Source organism: Ursus arctos, unplaced genomic scaffold (assembly GCF_023065955.2).
Source record: "Ursus arctos isolate Adak ecotype North America unplaced genomic scaffold, UrsArc2.0 scaffold_13, whole genome shotgun sequence".
In the NCBI taxonomy this organism is placed as follows: Eukaryota; Metazoa; Chordata; class Mammalia; order Carnivora; family Ursidae; genus Ursus; species Ursus arctos.
Genome location: NW_026622797.1, coordinates 52,307,584 through 52,334,635, shown reverse-complemented (window position 1 = coordinate 52,334,635; position 27,052 = coordinate 52,307,584). Strand labels below are relative to the sequence as shown.

General features: G+C 40.7%; 1 protein-coding gene across 2 annotated transcripts in view; it reads left to right on the top strand.

Annotated features, from left to right (window-relative positions):
- The window catches only part of CRYBG1 (crystallin beta-gamma domain containing 1), a 189,330-nt gene that overhangs the window by 82,185 nt on the left and 80,093 nt on the right, over positions 1–27,052 (top strand). Inside the window, exon 1 of one of the 2 annotated variants that reach the window (XM_044388843.3) lies at positions 4,588–5,003. The exons of the other annotated variant lie outside the window; for it this stretch is intronic. Within the exon in view, the coding sequence (XP_044244778.3) occupies positions 4,854–5,003 (150 nt within the window). The 5' untranslated portion in view covers positions 4,588–4,853. Of the gene's footprint in view, positions 1–4,587; positions 5,004–27,052 lie in introns of those variants that run through there. 2 annotated transcript variants of the gene reach the window in all.

Genomic DNA, 27,052 nt, shown 5'->3' with positions numbered 1-27,052 from the left:
TCTCTAATCTCACTCTTCGAGATTGAGATGCTCCCAAACCATTGAAACAGACAGGCAGCCGCCTTAGTCTCAGCTGGCTCAGAGATGGCTCTACCACAATCCCTTTCGACAGCTTTTTACGGCCTAATTCATCTTACAATTGTTAAGGTGGGGCATCTTCCCGTTTCCAGCCTGGTTATTCTAGTTGAGTCAAGAAGTATAACAATCCAATTTAACAAGCACCGGTTGAGGTAGAAAAGAAGAAAAAACTATTTTCTAACACTTTCATTTTCTGTGGTGGTTGACCACTTTGAGAGGGGATGTCCCATTTCCCTGCCATCCCAAATTTCTCTCTCTCTCTCTCTCCCTCTAGCTGCTCCACATGGGTCCACTGATTTTGCTCTGAATGCTCAATCCCCAGCCTTACTTCATGTCTTAGGCCAGACGACTTCAAAATATGAAGGACTTGAGAGACCTCAGACTTGTTCACTCCACCCCCACCCGGCCTCATCCCACAGAACATCAGATGGTGTCTCGTCCACTGTTGCCTTGGCGTAGAACACAGTCCATGAACATTTTGTCTCAAGGCACCAGGCTGCTAATCTCACCAAGGACGGTTCTAAAATCATCATGCAAAGAGTAGGACCTTCCAAATCCTGAAGTCTAACCTCCAACTCTCATCCCGAGACTGAGGCATTTACTAAGGTTAGGCTATCCCAATAGTGACTTACTTAAAGGACTGATGAGTATCATCCATCCATTCCAATGCTACATTTCACCTTCCTTTACCTCAAATTACCTGTGCCATCTGGTGTTGTGAAGAGAGACTGCTGAGCCCTTGGGCCTTCCTTGTCCCAAATGTCTGCTTTCATCACCAGCCAGATCTCACTATCATTCCACCTCACCTTACCCTGGGACCTGTCCTATCCATGCAGGTAGGTCTACTGCCCAACTTCAATCTCTCACCCTTATCAGACCAACTGCGTGGCAACAGTCTCTCTGGGTTCTATCGGTACTGATCTAAAAGTCTAGATATACTGTTAGAAAACAAAATTAAAGATAGAGAACAATGTGTACGGCGTGTCACATTTTGTGCAAAAGTTAGGGGATCAGAATAAATGTTTTTGTTTATAGGTTAATTAAGAAAATATAGAAGGATATGGGACACCTGGGTGGCTCAGTCAGTTGAGCGTTTGTCTTCAGCTCAGATCACGATTTCAGGATCCTGGGATCGAGCCCCACGTTGGGCTCCCTGCTCAGCAGTGAGCCTACTTCTCCCTCTCCCTCTGTTCTGCCTCCCCCTCCCCCAACTTGTGCTCTCTCTCGCTCTCTTTCTCAAATAAATAAATTAAAAACCTTTAAAGAAATATAGAAGGGTACGTGCAAAACTAATTACCTGTGATGGGGTGGGGGAAATGGCAGGTAGGGGACATGGTCGGGAGAGACTTTTTGCTGTATACTTTCTCATATTTTGAATTTTGAGCTATGTGAAGGTATTGCATATTGAAAAAAATTTTAAAATAGAGGAATGAATAGGTATGATTTAAATTATATTGTGATTAAAGTTAAGTTAAAATGATTTAGGTATGCATGTGAAATTTTTATGATTCTCTGATTTGCTGTAATCTAGACCAGTCCTGATTGCATTTTCTGAGAGACTACTGCTCCCGTGTCCTTAGTGGGCCATTCTACTGACTTTGCAAATATTTCTTCCCATGCCTACAGAGTCTTTCCTCATTTTGTCTACTCATCCTTTAGGGTCTTGCTCAAACAGCTCTTCCTTTGTGATGTCTGCCTCAGAAAAGTTGTTAATTTTCCTCTTTGTGCTGCCATTCACTTTGGACGTACCCCGAACTCAGCACTTACCGTACTAATTTACAAGTCTCCTTCCTTACTGGACTAGGAGGCCCCAAGGGTCAGACTGCATTTATGTGGCTGGAACGTTAGCTATACAGTTTGCATAAAGGAAATGCAGTATATTCACCCTAAAAGAATAAAAGAAACAATGCTATTGCCAACGTGCAGCATTTAGGTTCCAGTACAAATTTCATTTTTACTTAGGCTTTCAAAAGTAGAGCAGGAAAGCTCACCAAATACATGTGTACACATGTATTAAGCCATGTGTGGGCAGCAGAGAGAGAATATGGCCATTTCAGAGCGTGCCTCCACCTTCTCCTCTTGCACCGGTGCTGTGGAGTTACAGAGATCAAGGTACAGCACGTCTTTGCCCCTGAAAAAGCCTGGTATTATGGAGCACAGCTAGAGCCGCCTTTCCTACAGAGGTTTCACAGCTTGGGCATTCTATAGGCTGGAGAATGTTGCCTCAATATCCTAAGTACAGCATTACAAACAGCAGGATATGGTATACCAGCTGTTTTTCTCATCAAAGCTAAATGGCCATGTAAGAAAAAGATTGCCTACGCATAGCTGGCTTTGGAAAAATCAGGCTATCTCTATCAACCTGTGATACCATGCATTTGAAGGTATCATGGTCACCAGGATGCAACAGGAAATCAGTGAGTGGTTTGTTTTTCTTTCACTCCAAATACATGTGTTGCCTTCCTTTGAGGTCATGACTGTGGGTGCTGTTTATTTACATATATAAAAATAAACATATAAATATATATTAGCCAGTGCATTTCCTCTATTAATCCAAACTAGAAGGCTTTGACTATGGGAGGGTTTTCAGGGTATTTTTTTAAGTGTGATAATATATTTATTATTTTTCTTCTAAATATTATATCTGCTCGTTGCAAAGACTTTCCAATATTCTGAAACATACAAAATAAAGACTTACATTGTCTCATCACCTTTAAGGTTAACTAGTTTGGTGTGTATCCTTTCAGAATTTTTTCTTATGCATTTATTTAAACAGAGGTAGTCCATTTGTACATTTCCTACCGAAAGGGATAATACACTGCATACAATTCTCTAACTTGTTTTTTTACTTATCAATCTTTAGAATCATCTTTCCAAGTTAATATCTATAAATATGCCCGTTTTGAATTACTACAGAGTATTTCCTATATATAATATAATATAATAGGTGTTCTGTTTTGTAGTTTCCCAATCTTTATTTATGGACATTTAAGTTATTGCCACTTTTTTTTTTTTAAGTAAACTCTACCCCCAGTGTGGGGCTCAAACTCACGACCCTGAGATCAAGAGTTGCCTGTTCTTTTTTTTTTTTTAATGATTTTTTATTATATTATGTTAGTCACCATACAGTACATCCCCAGTTTCCGATGTAAGGCTCGATGATTCATTAGTTGCGTATAACACCCAGTGCACCATACAATACGTGCCCTCCTTACTACCCATCACCGGCCTATCCCATTCCCCCACCCCCCTCCCCTCTGAGGCCCTCAGTTTGTTTCTCATAGTCCATAGTCTCTCATGCTTCATTCCTGTTCTACTGAGTAAGTCAGCCAAGCACTTTCTTTCTTCTGTCACCAATACTGTCTCTATGGGATTTTTTGGTCAGTATTTCTGTGGGCTAAATTCCCTAGAAACAGAATTATTGAATTGAAAGCACACTTATTTTTAAATGTTACAGATGCTATCAAATTGCCCATAAAGAACTTGTATCAACCTAATCTCCCAACCAAAGTGGATGAATGTGCGTATTTTTCTACCACTTTATAACTGTTGTTTATAATCAGTCTTTTTTTTTTTGCGAATCTGTTGGTATCTCATTGTTTAAATTCGCAGTTCTTCAATTAAAAAAGAGGTTGAACTCTTTTTTTGCTTATTGGCCATTTATATTCCTTTGGTGAATTATCTTTTCATGTTCTTTGCTCATTTTTGAATCGGATTGTTTATCTTGCTGAAGATATTGTGATAAAGTAATAATCACTGGTATTCAGAATTGATAAAAATTGTGTTCTTGTAGGGGACATTTTAATCTTTGTGTATCTTTCTTCTTCTTTTTAAATAAGATAGTGTTCTGTTATCCAATTAGGGTTTGAATTTGTTGTGTTTGTGGGGATGGGGGTTTTGTGTGGGAGGAGCTATTAAGTAGTGAAAAGCTGAAAGGCTTTTCTGCCCTTACTGGAGAGGGGGTATCAGGAGTGGGACTTGTGAAATATTTTCTGGTCACTCATGCAATGGAGTTAAATAAAGGTCTCAGAAGAGACCTTTCCTCCCATTCATTCCAGTTCTGCTTCTGCCTGTCTTTCTGTCCCTTTGTTCAAATAAATTTCTTGCACTTGCTATTAAAATGTTTACAACAGTCTTAGACTCCAAACATCAAGGACTGAAAACACTTCAAGTCTTTGGGATTCTGTTTTCAGCTCTAGTCAAGACAGATCCATTTGCTTCCAGAACACTGGGTGGTGATACCCTGACCAGCATGCCCAGCTTGCTGTAAGGAATCGTTGATGATTGTAAAGCCTGGGGCATATACAAAGCTCTGTATAAGTAGTAATTACTGTTATTGGTCTCTGACATCCTCAAATTGTAAGCTGAATTCCTAGCAGCTAATGCAGTAGAGGGGGAAATTAAAGCTCTTGTGACATCATCCCCATAATAAAGAGGAGTCGCGAGCCAGTGATGCTTATTTGTTTTCGTGAGGACATCGAGAGAGGATCATATCATCATTTTGGCTGGAGAGATGCAAAACTGGGGGTTTGTGTTCTTTTGAATTGATGAAGAGTTTTTTCCTAATCATAGTAAGTCAGAAATCCCTCACTGGGGAGCCCTTCTTTTACTAAGAACAGAGGCCTCTGGCTGCACTCGGAGAGCATTTGGGCCAGTTGGAACCCCATGTGGCTGCTTCCGTAGCTCTGGACTCCACTTCCCCACTCCACTTCTTCTGCAGTACTTATTATTCTCTCCTGAGGAAAATCTGAAGACCGGTCCCACGCAGAACCTCAATGGGGGGTCGGACCTGCTGTGGCTGTGGCTGTGGCAGGTGCCAAGCATGCGCCAGTAATCGGAGGAGTGTTGAGTATCGGAATAGGTATCCCGACTCCCGGAATAGATGTGAAAACTCCAGAAACAGGGTCTATGACCGGGATCTTGAGGTAAGGCCTAGTCAAGGGAATCCTTCTGAGTCACTGATTTGTCCAGTGTCAATTTTATAATGCTTGAGTGTGAGGTTTGTGGTCGTGAATCAGTATCTATTGCTGTTATGCAGGGCTAATGCCATTCTGGTCTTGTATACTTGCAAGTATCCTGGGCACTATCTATTAATATATTCACTTATACTTTTTATTTTTCTGAGTGTTGAACAGCCATTGGTTAGAACGTAACCAGCGAAGTAAATGACTGTGAAGGTAGCTCCCTCCGGGTACTGTTCTCGGAGACTTAGTCCTCTCTACTCTAGCCTTTTCAGAATTTCGGTGCTGGAAGAGAACCAAGCTACCTTGTCTTCTCTTAAAAGCTGCTTTCCTTTGGGTTGGGCTCATTTACAGTATGCCACGTTCTTATTTGAATCAGATATTAATAAATCACATAAAGGTGCTTTAAGAAATGGAATGATTAGCTTAAGATTCCAGATCAACAGCTCTGAATTGCTTTTTATGTACCTGATTTGACAGGAGATGTTGTCTTAAGATTGAAAGGCGAATCAAGGTCAACCCTGATCTTACTCATTATCCCCAGTTCCTGTTTATAAAAGCCAGTGTGTTGTTTTAGTATTAAATCTTTTGTACTGCTTTGTATGGCCAACCTCACCAACCTGAGCTCTCTCTGATGCTTGTTCAGCCCTCTCTTCTTCACCTCTAATATTATATATTTGCTTTGTTCTCACATGATAGCTTTGAAGGTTTTAGAATGGAATGTGCAGAATGCGTAGGTCAGACTAGCTTTTGTGATGTGCTCTAGGAAAAGCATGCCCTGTATACTTCTGATCAATTGTTTTCCTTCAGGGTACTGATTACAGTATAACCCATAATTTAATGAAATAGGTAATAGATTTAAATATATATATGTGTGTGCGTTTGTATGATATATATATACATATATATGTGTGTTTGTATGTTACATATACTTTTGAAGAACATCTAATGCTGAAGTGACAGTTGAAAGTAGAGTAAAACATTTGAAGTTGTCGGTTCACTGACCGCATCGGTCAGATGGACCCTTGTAGCTATTTCTTATTTCAAGATGAGAGGTGACAGACTAGTATATTAATTATTCTGTGTTTATTCCCATGACTATTGATTTTACTGTCATTTCTTCTTAGCAAAGCTTTGATTTCTCTCTACCATTGCACCTGACGACTTTCTCTGTTAGAAGTGTCAGTCAATACCATCTACAGAGAGATAAAAAATTCACTATGCATAAATTTGTGTCCTTCACTAATTACTGATTCATTATCAGCTCCCAGGGGATATTTTTAATGACTTCTAACCAGCAACATTGAAGAAAATGTTTAGAGGAACAGGGAGAAAGAGATGTGTGACTGGCAGACAGACAGACAACACGAATTTAAATACTTAGAGCATTTGGATAGCATGTGCTTCTGAGAGATCTCTGTGATTATGACAAATACAGCCTAAAAAAAAATGAATCTCTTCAAGGCAACCCACATCATCTCAGTAAATATTGGACCATCTAACCCAATTCCCTGCGGACTCTGAATGAATATCTTAGAAACCTGAACATGATATTCACCAAGATGGTCCAAATAAGAACCCTAAATAATAAGGAATGTTTCACCCATCTGATTTTGTTTTATTAGAATCTTAAAACGAAGAATGACTAATGAGGGAAGTAGGGACTTTTTTTGGCATGGACGCTCAAACTCCTCATTTTAAGCATCTCCCTATTTGTGATGATATCATTCAAACCAGCACAGAGGACTTTGCCCTTGGATTCCCTCATAACGTTTGCCTAAAATAGCTAGGCAGAATATCAAAATACTTCTAGGAAGTATTCACTTCTGTGGGTTTAGCAATTAAGTGAAGCTCCACCGAAAGGTATATGTTAATTCAAAATACTGATTTTTTCCAGGTATTTTATAAAATGACAGTATGTATTATAATAATGACAAATGCCCTTTAAAACCCCCTCTTTGATTTTCTATTTTAAACCTGTAATCATCCAAACTGGCTATAATAATTTATTTGTGAATGTAAAAAATTATGGCTGATCAACATCTATCCATCTCGAAAACTGATTAAATAGCATCTCATTTGTGAAGTTTCCCTCCATTCTCAGATGATATTGTCTGACATCTCGCATGTTCTCATGGAATTCTGTACCATCCCAAGTGATTTCTCCATATTATTATTCAGAAGCCTATCTCTTCATTACTAGCATTCTCTAGGGCAGGATATTCCCATCTCATTGCACCTCATGCGGCACCTGCCATATAGAAGGCACTCAATATGTGGAAATACAATGACCGGAAAAGTGAACTAGACAGCACTGAGCGTAGCCGGAAGAGCAGAGCTCCGACTTCAGCCATTCTTTAGACCAGCTGCTTTAGCTTGGGTAGGTTATTTATCCTTCCCAGGCACCAGCCTTTATATTTGTAAAGTAGGAGGTGGGAGCTGGTTTAGCTAGTGCTCTGTGGAACCCTGGAGATCCTCTCAGGTGCCTTGGAGGCTGCAACAGGCAGAAAAGGATGGATGGAAAGGTGGATGGGAGAGGAACTCAGGCTTGCAAGCTTCATGCCCTGTCCTCACTCAGGGAAGCTCACGTCTATCTGTTTTCTACATATAGCTGAATCCCTGTTACAGTTTCTTTTGCATAAAATGTTTTACTGCTGAAAAAATCATGATAACAACTTGACTAGATTACATATAATGTTCTTCCATGTCTAGTATCTGTCATTTTATGTAACAATTTTATTAGCTCATCTCATTATCATATTGCCTTTTAAAAGAAATTTTACACCACATTGCTCTCATTAACTCCGTATTTATATGCACCCCCCCACCCTGAACAGGTCTTTTCTGCTCTGTATTTTACCCAGCCTACTTGTTTGTTACATCTTGTAGTTATGTTTTAAACCTGAAATAAGCTGATCGTCCCTACTGAATTTTCTTTAGTCTGTAGAATCACTCTCATATTTAATGAATTGATTTGAATTTTATTCCAATCCAGACAAACAAAACAGCAACTGTGAATATCTAGTTTCTTCTATAAATCAGATGAAGACATTCTTAATTTAATTCCTTCTGGTCATTTAAAAAGTCATTGAGTAAAATGATATCCAAGCTGGAATGGGGGGGGGCAAGAGTTGAATAAATTCATAGTTTGACCTTCCTGTGCTGTTAGCGGATGTTGCAATGAGTTGTCTTCCCTGCCTTCATTTTTTAAAGTAAGCTCTATGCCCAACGTAAGGCTTGAACTCACGACCCTGAGATCAAGAGTTGCATGCTCTACCAACTGAGCCAGGCAGGCACCCTTCTACTTAATTTTAAAAATTTTTTGAAATAGCAAATATTTTCATGTTTGTGAATAAATATTCATTGATAGTCATCCAAAGTACTAAATGGAGCATCACATATTTTCACAGCATAAATAATAATGAAGGAATTAATAGGTAGATTACAGGAGAAAAGGAAACAAGCACTAGAAGGTCAAAGTATAGAGAATAAGGAAAGAGATTCAATACCCATGTACTCGCATTTATTCAAAGCTCACTAAAAGTCTCTAGTGCTTCTGCAATTTTAATGCTAACATTCTGCCAGTGGCTTAAGCGTTGTTCCTTATGTTTGGTACATGTGCTGTTTATTTATTCATTTCGTGCTTGTTAATGAGGTACCTGGGAGTTTCTCCTTTCAGTGAAAATAGAAGAGAATGAAAAGGGAATTGTTGGGAGTACCCTGACTAACTCAGTCACACAAACTGCCAACAGCTTACCCTAAAACAAGCATAAAAGGAATGACAAACAATTTTATTTAAGACTAAAAAATACAAAGCAGTATGTCAGTTACATTTGATACTGCATTGTTCCATTTTACAATTAAATGCATCAGAATCAGGGTGGTAGTTGGACTCGTGAGAAGGTAAGTCAAAATACCGTGTGTTTGGTTAGAGAATGGTACAGAGAGGAAACTTAGGAAGTCGAACTTTCTTCAGGAATAAATGTGGGGTGCAGCCCAATCTTTAAATACAGACAGAGAAAGTGTTGTAAGTTCTTGAGCAAAGAAGCATTCATGATGAATGAAGTATTTCAGAGGAGGTGTCATGGATATTCTTGGTGTGATGGAAAGGTGGGGTTTAGGGAAATAAAAAACTGTGATCAAAGATGGAGACTAGAATTTCAGAAACTGTCCAAGAGGCTGTTAAAACAGTATGGGCTTGTATTAAAGTAGAGGCTGTTGAATGGGCTGAGGTCAAGAAATTCGATGATAGATTATATGTAGAGCAAGAGTGGATGGAATAAAAAGATTCTAAAGTTTTTAGTTTAGGAGGCTTTAAAACAATGATGTTTCTGGCTGCCGGTGAAATTCTTCAGAAAGGAAGACTGCTTGCAAGAAAAATCAATTTGTTCTTTCTAGAAAATGTTGACTTTGAAGTAGTAACTTGAAAACCAGGTGGAAAATTTTAGAGTAACAGAAATAACAGTACCGAGAAATAGACCTGAGATACCATCAGAACACATTAGAAGCTGAAAACTTTCCAAGTTTTCTCTTTCTTTCCCTTCCTTCCTCCCTTCCTCCCTTCCTTCCTTCCTTCCTTCCTTCCTTCCTTCCTTCCTTCCTTCCTTTTTCCCTTCCTTCCTTCCTTCCTTCCTCCCTCCCTTCCTTCCTTTTTCCTTTCCTCCCTTCTTTTCTTTTATAAATTGACATCAAAACTCATTTGGCAGCAAAATCTGACCTGAACTCTTATGAGGCAATTTATCGTCTTTAAGTATCCCCCTTAGCATGAATTGTCATACATATCTGCTGCAGATATTAATACATTATGATATATATGAATATTATCTTTCCAAAATCTGAAGATTTTTGCTTTTAAAATACTTCCAGCCCCAATAGGCTTTGCATAAGGGACTGTGGACCTGTAGTAAGTTTAGAGAAAGAATGCCAGTGAGGGACTTTACAGAATCCTACATAACTGAGAGTCATCTGTGTCGAACAAATAATGAGAGATTTAATGAATGTTTAAACTTAAAAAGAGAAACATAAAGTTCACACGAGGAGCACGTAAAGGAGGGAAGTCAAGAAATAGGTAGGTTGAAGCAGATAAACGATTTGGCAAAAAGAAGGGTATGGTTGAATCCGTGCAGTTCTTGAAGGTTACGAGAGTAGAGGGATCTGGGCCCTGGGAACTGGAGAGGGAGGCTGAGGTTCATTTACAGGTTGAAGGAGAGGCACAGACCTAAGGGGGAATGTTAGAGGCTGCCCAAGGGGTGGCAGCACAGAGGGCAGGGCTGACCTTCAGATCAGACGAACTAGGCCCAGTTTTAGAAGCAGAGAAGAGGACAAAGAAGAGAGAATACTAAAAATGCTTCAGAACAAGGGAATCATTTTGGAGGAGCAAATGGGTTAAGACATAGATCTTCAGACATGGCAGGGAGAAGCTTCGGAGGGGAGCAGAGGTCCCTCTTCCCAAACTAAGGAAATAATCCGCATGTGAATTGACACAAAAAAAGAATTCACATTGAAGAGTTTTACTTTTCTTTATAGAGAAAGAAATAAGGCCACTACCCCAAAAATGGGTCTGGGGAAGAACTGATGATTGAGAGGAGGGTGGTTTTGGGGTGTGGAGAAGAGTTAGGAGCACCACTGACAAAAGTATGGCAGGAAGTCAACGGGGAACCCATGGCTGTGGAAAGGGCCAGAGTGAGGTAAACACCATAACTCTACAAAGAACTGTTACACATGCGCAAAGAACTGTCGGGCCATGGCTGTCTTGTTGTGCAGTGCAGTCTGAAATTTCCCAAGCCACAAAAATGGGGTATCTTTTAACTCTCGCAGTAGACATGTAGGTGCACGCAACGTGATCCTTTGTCATCAGCTTTCCCAAATAAGGAGCAAGGAGTAACCGCGAGATGGAGACGGTAACTCCGGCAGTCTCCTCCCCGGCTCCCCTGGCTCTGTCTCTTGAACTCTGACCCCTACGCATCTCTGCACAGAAAAGCAGCGTCGTCTTTTAAAGGCATGAATCAGATCCCACTACTTCTTTGCTTCTTCGCAACTCACCGATGGCTTCTCACCACACTTAGAAAAGAGATCTCCAGTTTCCATGCGGGCTTACAGGCCTTCCGTGAGCTGCGTCCTGCCCCCACCTAACTCAAACCCCCCTCCTTGCTGTGCCCCTGCCACCCTGGAGAAGTTTCTCGTGCAGGACTCTTTCTTGCCTTGAGAGTTTGACTCCGCCTGTTTGTTTGGCCTGGAACGCACCTCTGCCAGTCCTCAAGGGACGGATTCCTTCTTGTCCTTTACATCTTAGCTTAAATGTTACCTCTGCAGAGAGACCGTGCAGTTAGGATCACCCCAACCTACAGGAATTCTCTGCAGAGGGCATATTACTATGTACTTTCCCACTCATTTCTTTGCTTGTTGATTGTCTTTCTTCCTCATAATGTAAACTCTGTGAAGCAAAGATTTTTGTCTCTTGTTCACCACTGTATCCCCGTTCCTAGCACAGTGGCTGGTGTAGACTAGATGCTCAACAGATGAGGAATGAGTGAATACATTTTTCTCTGTACCTTTTCCAACTTAATTTCCTTGGTTATTTTATTTCTCAATGTCTGCTTAATACTTAGGAGGTATTCTGCAGTCCAATTTTCTTAATTTGATTTGCTTTCTTAATTTCGGTTTGACGCAGTAAGTAGAGCACATTGTCTGTCTTTTCTACGGTTCTGTAACTGCTGGGATTTTCATGCCTGTGATGTTGCCTACACAGCCAAGTCTGAAACCTGTTTTGTTCCTTTGTGATACAACCTTCTCATCTACTGCCCCCATTAATGGCATTAAAAGGAAGAAGATCTTTCTTTGTAGCTGTTTCATTACAGAAAGTCAGTATTTTTTGTCAGGAGCCAGTTTGGTAACAAAGAGCTTTGGCAACTCTGCCTCAAGGCCCCCCGAGTCTACCCACACAAGGACAGTAAGCCCTAGCCTGTGCTGGGAGAGGGGAGGTGGGTGAGCCCCTCTGCTGAGCACTCAGGCTGCCAGGCCAATCCTGGGCTTCTCCTCAGTGACAGGGAGCTTCCCTTCGGTCCCTGAGATGTTGGGGTAGCGTATCCTCTCCAGTCCGTCCAGCAACAGCCTGGTAAACACGACGCTCTATAACATACCCAGAGAAATGGAACTGACTGCTAGCTGGCTATGGGTAAGGAGTGAAATAAGAAATACAAATAAGATAATTCTGCATTATTACAAAGATGAATCCAGGAGCAGAAAACCAAAAAGCAAATATATCATCATAAAAATGGAATAGGGTGGATCTACGTAGACTGCCTTTCTCAAAGCGACTGATGCAACTTTCTTGGGCTCTCGCACAGTATAATTAATATGTGTCACTCCTTAAGGGACATATTACCTGCCCGTGCCATGAAGCCTCTTTATATTTAGCACTGTACAATCATTAATTAGCTCATGCACGAGTCCCTGAGTTGGTGTCATTATCTTTGCTTTGCAAACAAGGAAAAGCAAGGGTGTTGGTGCCTAGACTCCAAACAGTGTATTGCTGGGCTCAATAAAGAATATTGGAGGAGTGCCTGCGTGGCTCAGTTGGTCAAGCGTCTGACTTTGGCTCAGGTATCTCGGGACCCTGGGATCCTGGGATCGAGCCCCACTTCAGGCTCCGCGCTCAGCAGGGAGTCTGCTTGACCCTTTCCCTCTCCCTCCCCCAACTTATGCTCTCTCTCTCAAATACATAAATTAAGTCTTTTTTTTTAATGATTTTTTATTATATCATGTTAGTCACCATACAGTACATCCCCGGTTTCCGATGTAAGGCTCGATGATTCATTAGTTGCGTATAACACCCAGTGCACATGCAATATGTGCCCTCCTTACTACCCATCACCGGTCTATCCCATTCCCCCACCCCCCTCCCCTCTGAGGCCCTCAGTTTGTTTCTCATAGTCCATAGTCTCTCATGTTTCATTCCCCCTTCTGATTACCCCCCCTTTCTTTATCCCTTTTTTCTCCTACCGATCTTCCTAGTTCTTATGTTGCATAGATGAGAGAAATCATATGATAGTTGTCTTTCTCTGCTACATAAATTAAGTCTTAAAAAAAAATAAGAATCTTGGCATTTCTCATTCTCAAACTGAACTTGGGTTTCCTGCACTGTGGCATCAACATGCTATATTATTGAAGACAGCCGAACAGAAATGCCCCAAATGCATGTTGTTCTTGCAGCATTTTGGCTCCATCCTTGTGGTTTTCCACATGAAAGGACACTGCTCTCTGCTTGGCATCATTGGAAGCTGGATGGGAGGGACTAGCAGGAAAGGGGGAGTATAGCGTGGCGACGTGGAAGGGAAACGTATCGCGTGATTTCTGGTCCTTAGAGAGAAGTTACCTGAACTAAGCTTCTTGGGGATGTCCACGAAGTCTGAAAGATATGTTGGTCATCAGGGAGCAGGGCTAATCTAATGCAACTTGGCCTCCCCTTCCAGAATGTTTCTGGTAAATCCTATAAGCAAAGAGCAGACAAATCTTATCCTTAAAGGAAGTATCCCAGCAGCAGAAGGACAGAACATCAATGTACAGAACATCAATGTGTGGGTCTTCCCTGCAGGCGTTTCATAGGTGCCTGCCTAGTCTGCTGATGGGTAATGCTAGCCTGGTTTCTGCTTTCATACTTCTACAGGATCGTAGCGATTTCAGTCTTCTCTATAGATTATTCAAAGGAGCCCAGCAGCTTTTCTGCACCAGATCAGGAAAGAAGTACCTAAGGGTTAATTTCCGGAACATCACACACCAACAAGCTTCCTCTTGGGGGAGTGCAGGGCACAATTTCTTGAATGCAAGTTACTCTTCCAAGAAGTGGCCAGTGCTAACAGCCTGGTGACACGAGCTTTGTGTCAGGTGTGGCTCAGCTGGAAGTGAGGAGGCAGCCCCTGGGCTGTTTCAGTTCTCCAAGCCTCCCCCTCCCAAAGCATGTTTTATCCCTATTGTGCCCTGCTGGTGCCAGGCGCTCAAAAAGAAAAAGAGTCCTGTTTATTTGCAGGCCATAGACAAAAAGGATAGAAACGAAAATAGATAATAGATATTAAGATAGATTTAAAAAGATAGAATCTTTCACCCCCTATTTCTGATCTTTGGTCTGATTTAGGGAAAGTTAATAGTAAGTATCAAAACATTTTTTTTTAATTAAGCTTTATGCCCAGTGTGAGGCTTGAACTCATGACCCCAAGATCAAGAGTCCCATACTTCCCAACTGAGCCAACCAGGTGCCCCAAAACATTTCTTTCAACAGATTGGACTGCCCGATAAAAAGCTCATTGATTTAGGATATTTTAAACCAAACATGTTTACCATGAACAGTACGCATGATCAATATGGCTTTAGCTTCTCTTTTGTAGGGAGAGAAAATAACATAGTATTCCATGAAAATTTTTGTGAACATAAGCTGATACCTGCTTTACATTTTTAATCAGAAATGGAGTTTGAAAAAGAAAAATCTCTCAGGTAATAATTTTCCTTCACAGAATTATTAGGGTAAGAATAGATTTTGTTGAATTTTTGTTTCTTTTTAAGTTAAATCTGACACTCTCATGAACATTAAATGTATGTTTTTGTGGAAATATAAAGTACTTAAATATTTGGGGGAACTGGATGTTTAGAGCTGAGTTCCAGTACTTGGCTATCTGGAACCTTGGAGAATGAGTTTCTCTAGGCAGCTGACTTTTATGAATGACTTAGTGTCTGTCTTTGTAGGTTAGAAACTTAAAAATTTTTACTGATTTGGATAAAAACTATCTAAAGATACATTTACTTATTTTTGTTTTTTTCTTAAACAAAATATGCTAAACATTAAATAATGCTTTTTCTTGATAAATCATGATTATTATGGATAACAGCTTTTTTTATGGAAATACAGTAATGTTCTCAGAGCTTACTGAAGTGTGTGTTCTATCTGCGATTACAGTAATTATCATTTCTGTGTTACATAGTTTTTTCTAGAAGCTCCCTTCTTGTTACCTGTAATTTCTTACTTTTGTCGCTGTGTACTTTAAAAAAGTGTTTTAAAATGTTTAAGTATTTCAATTAGTTCTGTGTTTGGAAATTAGCTAGCAATGCTCATTAAAATGTGTAAAGGAAGAATAAATGGGCTTGGAGTGAAGCCAAAAGTGCCTTCTCCAACTTGACTATTCTTATTAACAAAGAATATGTTATGCAAATTTAAAAACATACTCAAAAGTAGAGAGAATAGTATAATGGATCATCCCACTATCCCACTTCCATTCACACATCATCCAGTTTCAACAATTACTATCATCTGGGCAGTCTTGTTCCCTCTATACCTCCCCTACTATCCATCCCCGCAGCTGGATTAAAAGCCAATCCCAACATTAGTATGAATCCCAACATCATGTTTAGCTTAATATGGATACAGATGGTTACATATAGAAATATTTAGATGTATTTGTATATATGCCAGTTAGTATACATCTTTATTTCCTTGCTTTGTCCGCTCAGAGGCCCTAGAATCAATGATACCCCAGTAGCCACAAACATACCTAGAAGCCAGATCTTGGTTTCTAATACCATTCTCCAATAAAATGTACCAGGACTCATTAGAAAAATGGCTGATTGTAGGATCGGAGCCCAAAACATACAAGATGAGCCTGGAGTATCTTGTAGTACCAGAATGTAAAAAGTGCCACACACACACACACACACACACACACAGAGATATGTCAAAAGTGCCACACACACACACATACACACACACACACACAGAGATAGAGATATGTCAAAAGTGCCACACACACACACACACACACACACACACACACACACACACACACAGATAGAGATATGTCAATAGGAGCCAGCTGAAAGAGCTCCCAGTAGCCAAAGCTAGAACAATTAAAGCAACAAAATAAATAAATATTGCATTAGAACTCAAAGTATAGAATAAATATCTTTGAGTCCACATTCAAGGATATTAAATAGAAATAAATGATTGGGGTTGCCTGGATGGCTCAGTCTGCCTTTGACTCAGGTCATGATCCCTGGGTCCTGGGATCAAGTCCCGCATCACTCCTTGGGCAGCGGGGAGCCTGCTTCTCCCTCTCCCGCTCCCCCACTTGTGCTCTATCTCTCTCTGTCAAATAAATAAATAAAATCTTAAAAAAAAAAAGGAAAGAAATGATTGAATAAATAAATAGATGAGAGAGAAGAGATGAATCTCCCATGCAGAAGATTGGTTTTATCCTCATGGTGTCACTTAACACTTTTCCCCACTACTTACCAGTAAATAATAAAGCAATACTTAGAACTGGCTTGGATTAATTTTGCAGGAATATTTCACAGGTGCTGCTTTATACATACTGCTGAGCTGTATCACAAACGTTCTCTCTTTTTCCGTGATGTAGACATTGACATCATCCTGATTCACCCTTTGCAAAGCCTTTTGTAAAACAGTCTTAGCAGCCATTGAAGACTATTGCCTAGATCCATTAACTCATTTCTTTTTTTTTTTTTAAGATATTATTTATTTATTCGACAGAGATAGAGACAGCCAGTGAGAGAGGGAACACAAGCAGAGGGAGTGGGAGAGGAAGAAGCAGGCTCCTAGCGGAGGAGCCTGATGTGGGGCTCGATCCCACAACGCCGGGACCACGCCCTGAGCCGAAGGCAGACGCTTAACCGCTGTGCCACCCAGGCGCCCCTCCATTAACTCATTTCATCCACATTTATTGGCTGGGATCTTTCTAAAACAACTTTCCCACATCCACTATTTTCTTATTCTGAAAAACAGTTCCTAAAAAAGGTAGGATAAATGTTTGATTTTTTCCTCCTTTATTTACAGATAATGATTTTCAGATAATGATTTGTTGCTTTTTAGAAACTTCCAAATGTAGCCAGTTAGTTGTATGTTGTCTGTGCTGTGACTGCAACTATGTAGGGAAAATAAAAAGTGAAGGACACTGACTTATTAGGCCTAAAAAACACTGGTGGACGTTTTATCTTTATAAGTGTATATTTGTAATGTTGTTTAGCAAGTCAATTCCAGAAGAAAGAAGTAGCAGGAAGAGAATTCCATTTCCAGCAAGGGTGATTGTCACTGGCAGATTTAAGGCATAAGCAAGAGAGAAGAAAGAAAGAAAAAACCAGGTGATATATACAGTGGAAGTGAATAAAAAAGAAGATGGGGAAACAGAAAGGGGGAGGGGATGAACCCTGGAGAGAATGTCATTAACAAATATCTGTGCTCCGGTAATGTTTAATTGCTGACCTAAACGACCTCTGTTTTACCATCTCTTTCTTGAATTCCTTACGTAATCTGAAGGCTAACTCTAAATGAGCAGAAGAAAATCGAATCCTCTTTCTTGACTTTCTTCTTTTATTTGTATGGTACATAAGGTGATCTTCTAGACTTGTAATTTCAAAACATGTGTTGGTCTGTTGTAATCTTGTGCACCAACCATGAAATGGATTTGTCCTACATAAACTGAGATAAACATGTATTTGCTTATTCACTGAGAAATCCAATTCATGAGGAGTTTACATATGATTATATCTTTATAAGAAGAGATTAGAAAAGATAGAGAATATGATTACATTTGCCAAACTACACCATGACTCAGAAGCTAATTTGGAGGATTGGAAAAAGCAGAAGGAACTGTCTTGTTGTTCATTAAGTAATATACCTCTAGTCATTTTTTAAAAAATGATATGTTGGTATATTATCAATTGTGACTGTTTCACCTTTACCAATGAATTTTTAAAAATATTGTATTTATTTATTTGAGAGAGCATGCACACAAGCGGGGGGGGGGGGGGTGGCAGGCAGAGGGAGAGGGAGAAGTAGACTCCCTGCTGAGCAGAAAGCCTGACCAGGCACTCTGATCCCAGGACCCTAAGATCATGACCTGAACCGAAGGCAGAAGTTTAACCGACTGAGCCACACAAGCACCTGAAGTCCTCTGTTCTTATGGTCTTAATTCTCTTAACCTATTAATAAATGCTCTAATAGCTCATCCTTGAAATGGTCCATGAATTATAGGTAAAAGGCTCTACCTAAAGATATATTCCATAGCTTTTAGGTTTTTAGATAAGTATATAAAACACCCCAAATGTTTTTTGGAAGAAGGAAGAAAATGGAAAGGCAATTGACTGAAATCAGCTATGGATACTTAGTTCTTTATGTGTTTAAGGCATAGAGGAAGTATTTTTAGCCTAAAAACTGTTCCCTGCTCGAAAGGAGCTTATAAACTGGATGGGAAGGCAAGAGTGAAGTGTGCATGGAAAAATTCAAATGAAACAGAACAGCAAATATGAAATCAGTGTTGCCAGTAATAAATGCTTTCAGAGAAGGATTTCAGGAAGCTTGGGTGGACAGGGAGGCCTCCAGGCTGGGCCTTGCCTTGTGACTCAGAATTGGATCTGCACAGGCAGATGAGGTGATATCCTGGGAGAGAAAAGCCATGTGGGCAAAGGTACAGACAGGTAGGCACCACGTATGTTTGGGAAGCTGGGGGCATACTAACTGGGTCAGAGCGGTCGGTTTGTGGAGGTGCGCGAAGGCAGGTGGCTTTGACAGATACAGAGGGCTGTCTGTTTAGAGCTCTGGAAGTTGGGGCTTTACCCTTAAGACTGTAGAGAGTCGCTGAAGGTTTTTGAGATACAAGTAATAGGATGAAATCTGTCATTTGGGAAGAATCAGATGGACTGGCAGAGAGGAGATGAGAGGCAGGCAGACCACGGAGGTCCTGGGCTCGTGGACCAGAGAGGAGGCCAAGATCTGGCTTTTTGTAAAGAGACATGTTTTCTTTCACAGAACTTAAGACATTTTCTGATGGTTTTCAGAGATATTGCCAACAATTTCCCCTGGGAACAAATGACTGGTGACGGGATATAATGGAATAGTACAAAATGAGTACCCATGTACGTAGGATACTCACCACACTCATATTTCATGTTCTTCCCATGTTTTCTTATATTTACCCGTCTGCTTCTCTAAATGAAGAAAGGGCAAGCACCACCTACCTTGTGTTCGAAGTAGATCAAGAATAGTCCCAAAATTCGACAAGTGGAATATAATTATGTAACCTTGTTTGCACAGAGCATAGGAGAGTGTCTTTAATCCCAAGTAATAAGAACATGTTATTTTTTTTTAATGTAAAAATGTCACATGGCGCCCTGGTGGTTGTTGGTTAGGCTCAGATCATGACCTCAGGGTAATGGGATGGAGCCCCAAGGTGGGCTCAGTGGGGAGTCTGCTTGGGATTCTCTCTCCCTCTCCCCTCCCCCTGCTCTTTCTCTCTTTCTCTCAAATAAATAAATAAAATCTTTAAAAAATAAAAAAAAATGTTTAAATGTCAGACGGGGTGGAGCAAACAGCATGGTACAGTGGAGAAGGATATTGGACCCTGGGAAGTCTGTGAGCTTGTTTTCATGATGTTGCTTCCACCCAATGGCTATAGGCCCTGGGGCAATTCATTTATCTTTGGTGGACAGCCTCACTTAAGGAGATTAAATTCTACAAATTCCAAGGCCCTTTTCAACTCTAATGTTCTATAATTATGTAAGTTAGATCTAACACCAAAGAAACATTTCATAAAATGGATTTCTAATGCACTTTGAGTTGGACTCTCTGGTTGAGTTTCCTGGTCGCTATGACACCAACGAATGACTCAGCTATAGATTTATCTATGATTAATTTGTGGGAAACTTGAGGTGGAGATTTTTTTAAATGCTGATTGTGTATCAAGGTTATTAGATCGTTCAGTATGTGAAAGTATATTCCCACCCCCACTGAATCACTATTAAAAATGGTTTAGCTTATAGGTGTAATTAAATGGATAATATTCCTTGTGTGAACTTTTTGGGACTGCCCATGCAGGACAAGAAGTGAGGACAGTTCCCTATGTCCTCAAGCACCTTTATAAAAGCTGAGAGACAGTGCAGTGAATTGATTAAAAGCATACATTCTGGGGGCACCCGGGTGGCTTGGTCGGTTAAGCATCCAACTCTTGATTTTGCCTCAAGTCATGATTTCAAGGCGGGGACTCTGCTTGAGATTCTCTCTCTCCTTCTCCCTGTGCTCCTTCCCCTGTCCCACCCTGCTCTCTCCCTCTCTCTAAAATAAATAAATAAATCTTAAAAAAAAAAAAAAAAGCACACACTCTGGTGTCAGTTCAACTTGGGTTCAAATCCAAGCTCTACCATGTCATACCTGTACCTTAGACTGGTTATTAAATAGCTTTGTGCTTCAATTTACCCATCTGTCTCATTGGGTTATGGGGATGAAGGGAGGTTGTTGCATGTAAAATATTTAAATTCTACCAACCACAAGTAAATTTGGTGAAGTAGTATTATTATGCTTGGTAGAGTATTATTATTAGACAAGGCAATATTTTATTTTATTTATTTATTTTTTAAGATTTTATTTACTGCAGAGAGAGAAAGAGTGCATGAGCTGGGGGGAGGGGATGAGGCAGAGGGAGAAGCAAGACTCCCTGATGAGCAGGGAGCCCAACATGGGGCTCGATGCAGGGCTCAATCCCAGGGCCCAGGATCATGACCTGAGCCACCCAGTGCCCCAATATTTTATTTTTATTTTTTTCTAATCAAAAACCTCTATTTTTTTTTTATCTTGATAAGTATACTCTTTAATCCTCATCATCCTTTTCAGCCATCCCCCTCACCACCTCCCCTGTGGTAACCATCAGTTTGTTCTCTGTAGTTAAGAGTCTGTTTCTTGGTTTCTTTATCTCTCTTTTTCCTCTTTGCTTGTTTGTTTTGTTTCTTAAATTCCACATATGGGTGAGATCATATGCTATTTGTCTTTCCCTGACTGACCTATTTCATTTAGCATTATACTCTCTAGCTCCATCCATGTTGTTGCAAACAGCAAGATTTCATTCTTTTTTGTGGCTGAGTAATATTCTATTGTATATATATACCACATCTTCTTTATCCATTCATCTATCAATGGACACTTGGGCTGTTTCCATAATTTGACTATTGTTGATAACACTGCTATAAACATCAGGGTGCACATATCCTTCTGAATTAGTGTTTTGTATTCTTTGGTTAAATACCCAGTAGTACAATTACTGGATTGAAGGGTAGTTCTATTTTTAATTTTTTGAAGAACCTCCACACTGACTTCCATAGCGGCTGCACCAGCTTGCGTTCCCACCAACAGTGTAAGAGGGTTCCCTTTTCTCCACATCCTCACCAACACTTATTGTTTCTTAAGTTTTTGATTTTAGCTATTCTGACAGGTGTGAGGTGCTATCTCATTGTCATTTTGATTTGCATGTCCCTGATGATGACTGATGTTGAGCATTGTTTCATGTGTCTGTTGGCCTCCTGTATGTCTTCTTTGGAGAAATGTCTGTTCATGTCTTCTGCCCAATTTTTAATTGGATTATTTGTTTTATGGGTGTTGAGTTGTATCAGTTCTTTATATATTTTGAATGCTAATTCTTTATCAGATATGTTGTTTGCAAATTTTCTCCCATTCAGTAGGTTGCCTTTTAGTTTTGTCGATTGTTTACTTTGCTGTGTAGAAACTTTTTATTTTGATGTAGTCCCAATAGCTTATTTTTACTTTAGTTTCCCTCACCTCAGGAGACATTTCTAGAAAATGTTGCTACAGCTGAGATCAGAGAAATTACTGCCTGTGCTCTCTTCAAGGATTTTTATGGTTTCAGTTCTCACATATAGGTCTTTAATCCATTTTAAGTTCATTTATGTGTATGGTGAAAGAAAGTGGTCCAGATTCATTCTTTTTTGCATATAGCTGTCCAGTTTTCCCAAGACCATTTGTTGAAGACTGTCTTTTCCCCATTGGGTATCTCTTCTTCCTTTTTCTGAAGATTAATTCACCATATAATTGTGAGTTTATTTCTGGGTTTTCTATTCTATTGATCTATGTGTCTATTCTTATGACAGTACATACTGTTTTAATTAATACAGTTTTGTAATATAACTTGAAAACTTGAATTGTGATACCTCCAGTTTTGTTTTTCTTTTTCAAGATTGCTTTGGCTATTTGAGGTTTTTTGTGGTTCCATACAAATTTTAGGATTGTTTGTTCTAGTTCTGTGAAAACTACTATTGGTATTTTGATAAGGATTGCATTAAATCTGTAGATTGCTTTGGGTAGTATGGACATTTTAACATCATTTGTTCTTCCAACCCATGAGCATGGAATGTCGTTCCGTTTCTTTGCATTGTCTTGAATTTCTTTCATCAGTGTTTCATAGTTTTCAGAGTACAAGTTTTTCCTCCACCACCTCTTTGGTTAAATTTATCTTCAGATGTTTTATTGTTTTTGATGCAGTTGTAAATGAGATTGTTTTCTTAATTTTACTTTCTGCTGCTTCATTATTAGTGTATAGGAATACCACAAATTTCTGTATATTCATTTTGTATCCTGTGACTTCACTGAATTCATTTATCAGTTTTAGTAGTTTTTTGGTGGAATCTTTTGGGTTTTCTTTCTTTTTTTTTTTTTTTGAAGATTTTATTCATTTATTTGACAGAGAGAGAGACAGCCAGCGAGAGAGGGAACACAAGCAGGGGGAGTGGGAGAGGAAGAAGCAGGCTCTCAGCAGAGGAGCCTGATGTGGGGCTCGATCCCAGGACCCTGGGATCACACCCTGAGCTGAAGGCAGACGCTTAATGACTGAGCCACCCAGGTGCCCCTCTTTTGGGTTTTCTATATATCATATCATTTTATCTGCAAATAGAGTTTTACTTCTTCATTACCAATTTGGGTGCCTTTTATTTCTTTTTGTTGGCTGATTGCTGTGATAGGACTTTCAGTACTCTGTTGAAGTAAGTGGTGAGACCGGGCATCCTTGTCTTGTTCCTGACCTTAGGGGAAAAGGTCTCAGTTTTTTACCACTGAGGATGATGCTGACTGTGGGTTTTTCATATAAGCTCTTTACTATGTTGAGGTATGTTCCCTCTAGACCTACTTTGCGGAGGGTTTTTATCATGAATAGATGTTGTACTTTGTCAAATTCTCTTTCTGCATCTATTGAAATGATCATATGGTTTTTATTATTTCTCTTATCGATGTGATGTATCACATTGTTTTGCGAATACTGAACCACCCTTGCACCCCAGGAATAAATCCCACTTGATTGTAGTGTGTGATTTTTTTAATGTATTGTTGGACTTGGTTTGCTAATATTTTTTGACAAGGCAATATTTCCGAAGGTATTTATTTAGGTAGACACCCTGGCGTGTACAGCTGTAGGCATGACTGTGTGGATCTATATATCTTCTTCAAGATCAGTTCAGCCACTTTGATGATTCTTTTTAGTCTTAGTCCTATTGTAATTCCAGAGCCACAAAAATGACATTGTTCTGATCATTGTTTCATCCTATTTGCATTTTACCAATGATGAATCTATCTCGTCTGTATGGGATACACGCTTACTTTCAAAGAGGAATGTTTCATGGTACAGAAAGAGAACGTTTAGAGGCCAGAGTGAAAGACAGAAGTGAATTTCATATTCGCTTTATGCTTTCAGTAGGTGGTGAATATTCATTTAAAATGCATTTACTCAGGGCGCCTGAGTGGCTCAGATGGTTAAGCATCTGCTTTTGGCTCAGGTCATGATCCCAAGGTCCTGGGATTGAGTCCTGGCTCCTTGCTCGGTGGGGAGTCTGCTTCTCCCTCTGCCTCTGCCTGCTGCTCCCCCTGCTTGTGCTCTCTCTCTCTGTCAAAAAATTTTTTTTTAAATCTTGAAAAAATAAAATAAATAGGGGCACCTGGGTGGCTCAGTCGTTAAGTGTCTGCCTTCAGCCCAGGATGTGATCCCAGGGTCCTGGGATCAAACCCCACGTCGGACTCCCTGCTGGGCAGGAAGCCTGCTTCTCCCTCTCCCACTCCCCTTGCTTATGTTCCCTCTCTCGCTGTCTCTCTCTGTCAAATAAATAAATAAAATCTTTTAAAAAAATGTGTTTACTTGGAAAAAACATAATAAATAACATGTGTTTACTGGGGGAAAGTTCTGTTATTCAAGGAACTAAAATTCCAAATTCAGCTGAAGCAATGAGTCAGGGTTTCAAAGACTAGTCCTAGTTAGCCTACTTCATTTTAGATAACCAAATGAGGTGGTCTTCAACTCATAGTGAGTTATGTCAGGTTATCTCAAATTAAACTTCATTTATTTGAGTTTTAGAAAATTCCTGGCAAAGGATCTGACTCTTCATCACCTCTGTTGATCTGAGCTGCAACCAAATAATCAGAAAAGAAAAGAAGAAGGAGGGATGTAGACAATGGGTCTTTTGTGGCCCCATCCTTGCCTCTGACTCTTGCTCTGTTGGTGAATGGTTTTCTGCCCAAGTTTTCTGGAAGTTTCTCTCTGTTCCTCAGCTGAGAAGGAACCATTTTTTATGGGGCTCATCAGAAATGGGTGTGAAGGTTTGTTGTTGTTGGTTTGTTTTGTTTTTTTTTTCTATCTGAAGGATCTCAAGCCATGAAAAGATCTTTTCATTCTCCCTTCAGTTGATTCAGAGCAGGCACTAGACCGTTTGGAAGGGGTGTGCCAAGGCACCAGTTCCTTCCCCTTAGGGCAAGAGAAACTCCACAGAGTTCCTGTCCCAGCACAAAGGAGGAGAGCACAGCAATTTTCCCTGGCAGGGAGCCCGAGAGCAGCACAAGGGCTAGGCCGGTGCCCCCAAGCCGGGATGCGGCTGTCCACTGTGTGAGGCAAGCTGTTGAGGGACATAGATGGTTTCCTCTCCTGCTCGCACAGGTTTAGCAGATTCCGGATAACCCTTTATATGCTCCCTCCTGGGTCAGATCTGCACACCACGAAAGAGTGCCTCAGCAACGAGGGTGCACCAAAATGAAAAAGGAAATAAGCGTGTATGTGCTCTCCTTCATGTGAAGATTAGATCTATCTTATCTTGCCTTCTAAGCCTAAATTCCAATTATGTTTGAAACCAAATAAAGCGAGTTAAACTATGGTTTGGGCTGAGGCTGATGACAGCTACAGTCTCGAGAGTGAATTGTAAAATCTTGTGCTAACGTCATTGCCCTGGGAGACGATGCCTGAAGGTCAGGGTAGTGCCTCTCTGGGGTCCGCGGAGGACAGTTCAGCATTTGGCCGAGCACAAATCAATGGCCACATCAAATGTATTTTCTACCCCAGACCTACCATTTTTATAGGACTCGTGTAACCTCCGCATACCTTCTGCTTTGAATGCTGATCACAGCTTTGCTTCAGCACCGCCTGTGGCTGACGAGAGCGTGTCTGCCAGCTTGCCGTTAAGAGAGCCTTTTTCTAATCTGTATGCGTCTCCAGTTAGACATCAGCCATTGAGAAACCTTGCCTGGTAATGCCTGGTGCTCAAGAAGTGTTTGAATGACTGAATGGACACAGTTCTCATGGGCTTTAACGTCAAGAGCATATACTCGAATTGAAAATCATTTCCACCCATCAAACGTGTGTATCCTTCGTGGGGTTTACGCGTATTCTGTGAGTGCACATTCACTCTCTTCTACCCATTTTCAAAAAGCAAGAAGGCAGCATAGCAGTTGCTGTGACACGTTGTACAGATTTTACTTTGTTCTGTGTGGATCTCATGCCTTCTTCCCTTATAATCTAGAACGTGTTTCTTTCATCATTGGCGCGTTTCTCATGTCCAGATCACCCCCTCCCGTCGGACCCCCAACACAGCGCGGTTTCCCATATTCTGACGAGGGCTGCTTACCCGAGTGACATTTGGGGGGAGCTCAGTATATGGAAGTGGAAAACAGTCTTATTATTTGTCACCACTGTCCCTTCAAACACATTCCATGGTATTTTTTTTCACCCCCTAGATGTATCACTCACTTTTGAAAATTAAAAAAAAAACAACCTTCATTTCACTGATTAAAATGTGTAGCCCAAGGTAGTAAGTAAAACTCTAAATTGCGTTCAAGTGAACATTTTCCCTCTTGCCCAACACTAGGGTGGGTTTTAGGGGGGCAGCCTGCGGGGAGGGGGGAGAGGCACAGTCATTTCTGTTCTCTTCCTCCCCCTCCCTGGTGTTGCTCTTTTCCTCTTTAATCCCAGCTCACACTACTCACTCTTTGTGGGTGAGGCCCGGGAGGAGTGGGGACTTGGGGAAAAGGGCACTTATGTTGAAGGTGTTCTTTGGATTAAGTATATTTATAGCTGCTTCTTTCTCACCAGCTTTTGTGGTTTTCTCTGGGGCTCTTCTGTTGGACAGATATCTTCCTGTGATTCCCAGGATGGCCAATGCCTTGGCCTGACTTTTCATAAATTGACCCTCAGCCCTCAGGCATTGAGTCTACCCCACAGCGACCCTGTTGGAGTCCACTGTCCCTCATCCATAACCTCCTCCCGCTTGGGCAGTCTCTCTTAAAACTGCCTGGACGGCTTTCTCCAGCAGGGCCCACATCTGTTCCATGGAAAATTCTCTCAATTCTTTGGCCCTCATCATCAGATCACCAGAGTATCGATGTCCCCCTCTTTCTCTTTGCCTCAGGCCAATGCTCTTAGCCCCTTGCCTTTAGACTTCTCGAGCATGAGTCAGACATTTGTCCTCTGTGTCCCCCAACCTCCAAGGGACACACACAAAACTGCATTTGTCCCCCTGAAGTTCTCTCACAAGGCTTGAGGGAAGGGGAAGCACCTGTCGTCTCTTTTCCATGGGAGGGAGGGAGTGAGAGTGGGGAAGAAAAATCAGCTTTCTTCAAGTATAATCTCTTTTACTGCTTCTTTGACTTCCAAGGCTTTTATACTGGCTTGGAGGCGTCATGCTCTGCAAGTCCTGGCCGAGGCGGTCTAGTGCCTCCCTCTGGAAGATGCAGGTCCTTGGCATCAATGGGTTTGTTCTCAGATTTGCAGGCTTAGCTGAAACTGAGCAGAAAGCATTCCAGTTTAACATCCTGTTACATATGTATAGTTAGATATTTTTACAACCCTTGCTCATTATCTTCTACTGTTTTGATTTGGAGAAACTGAATAAAACAGAGACAGCAAATGCTGACATAGCATAGCATG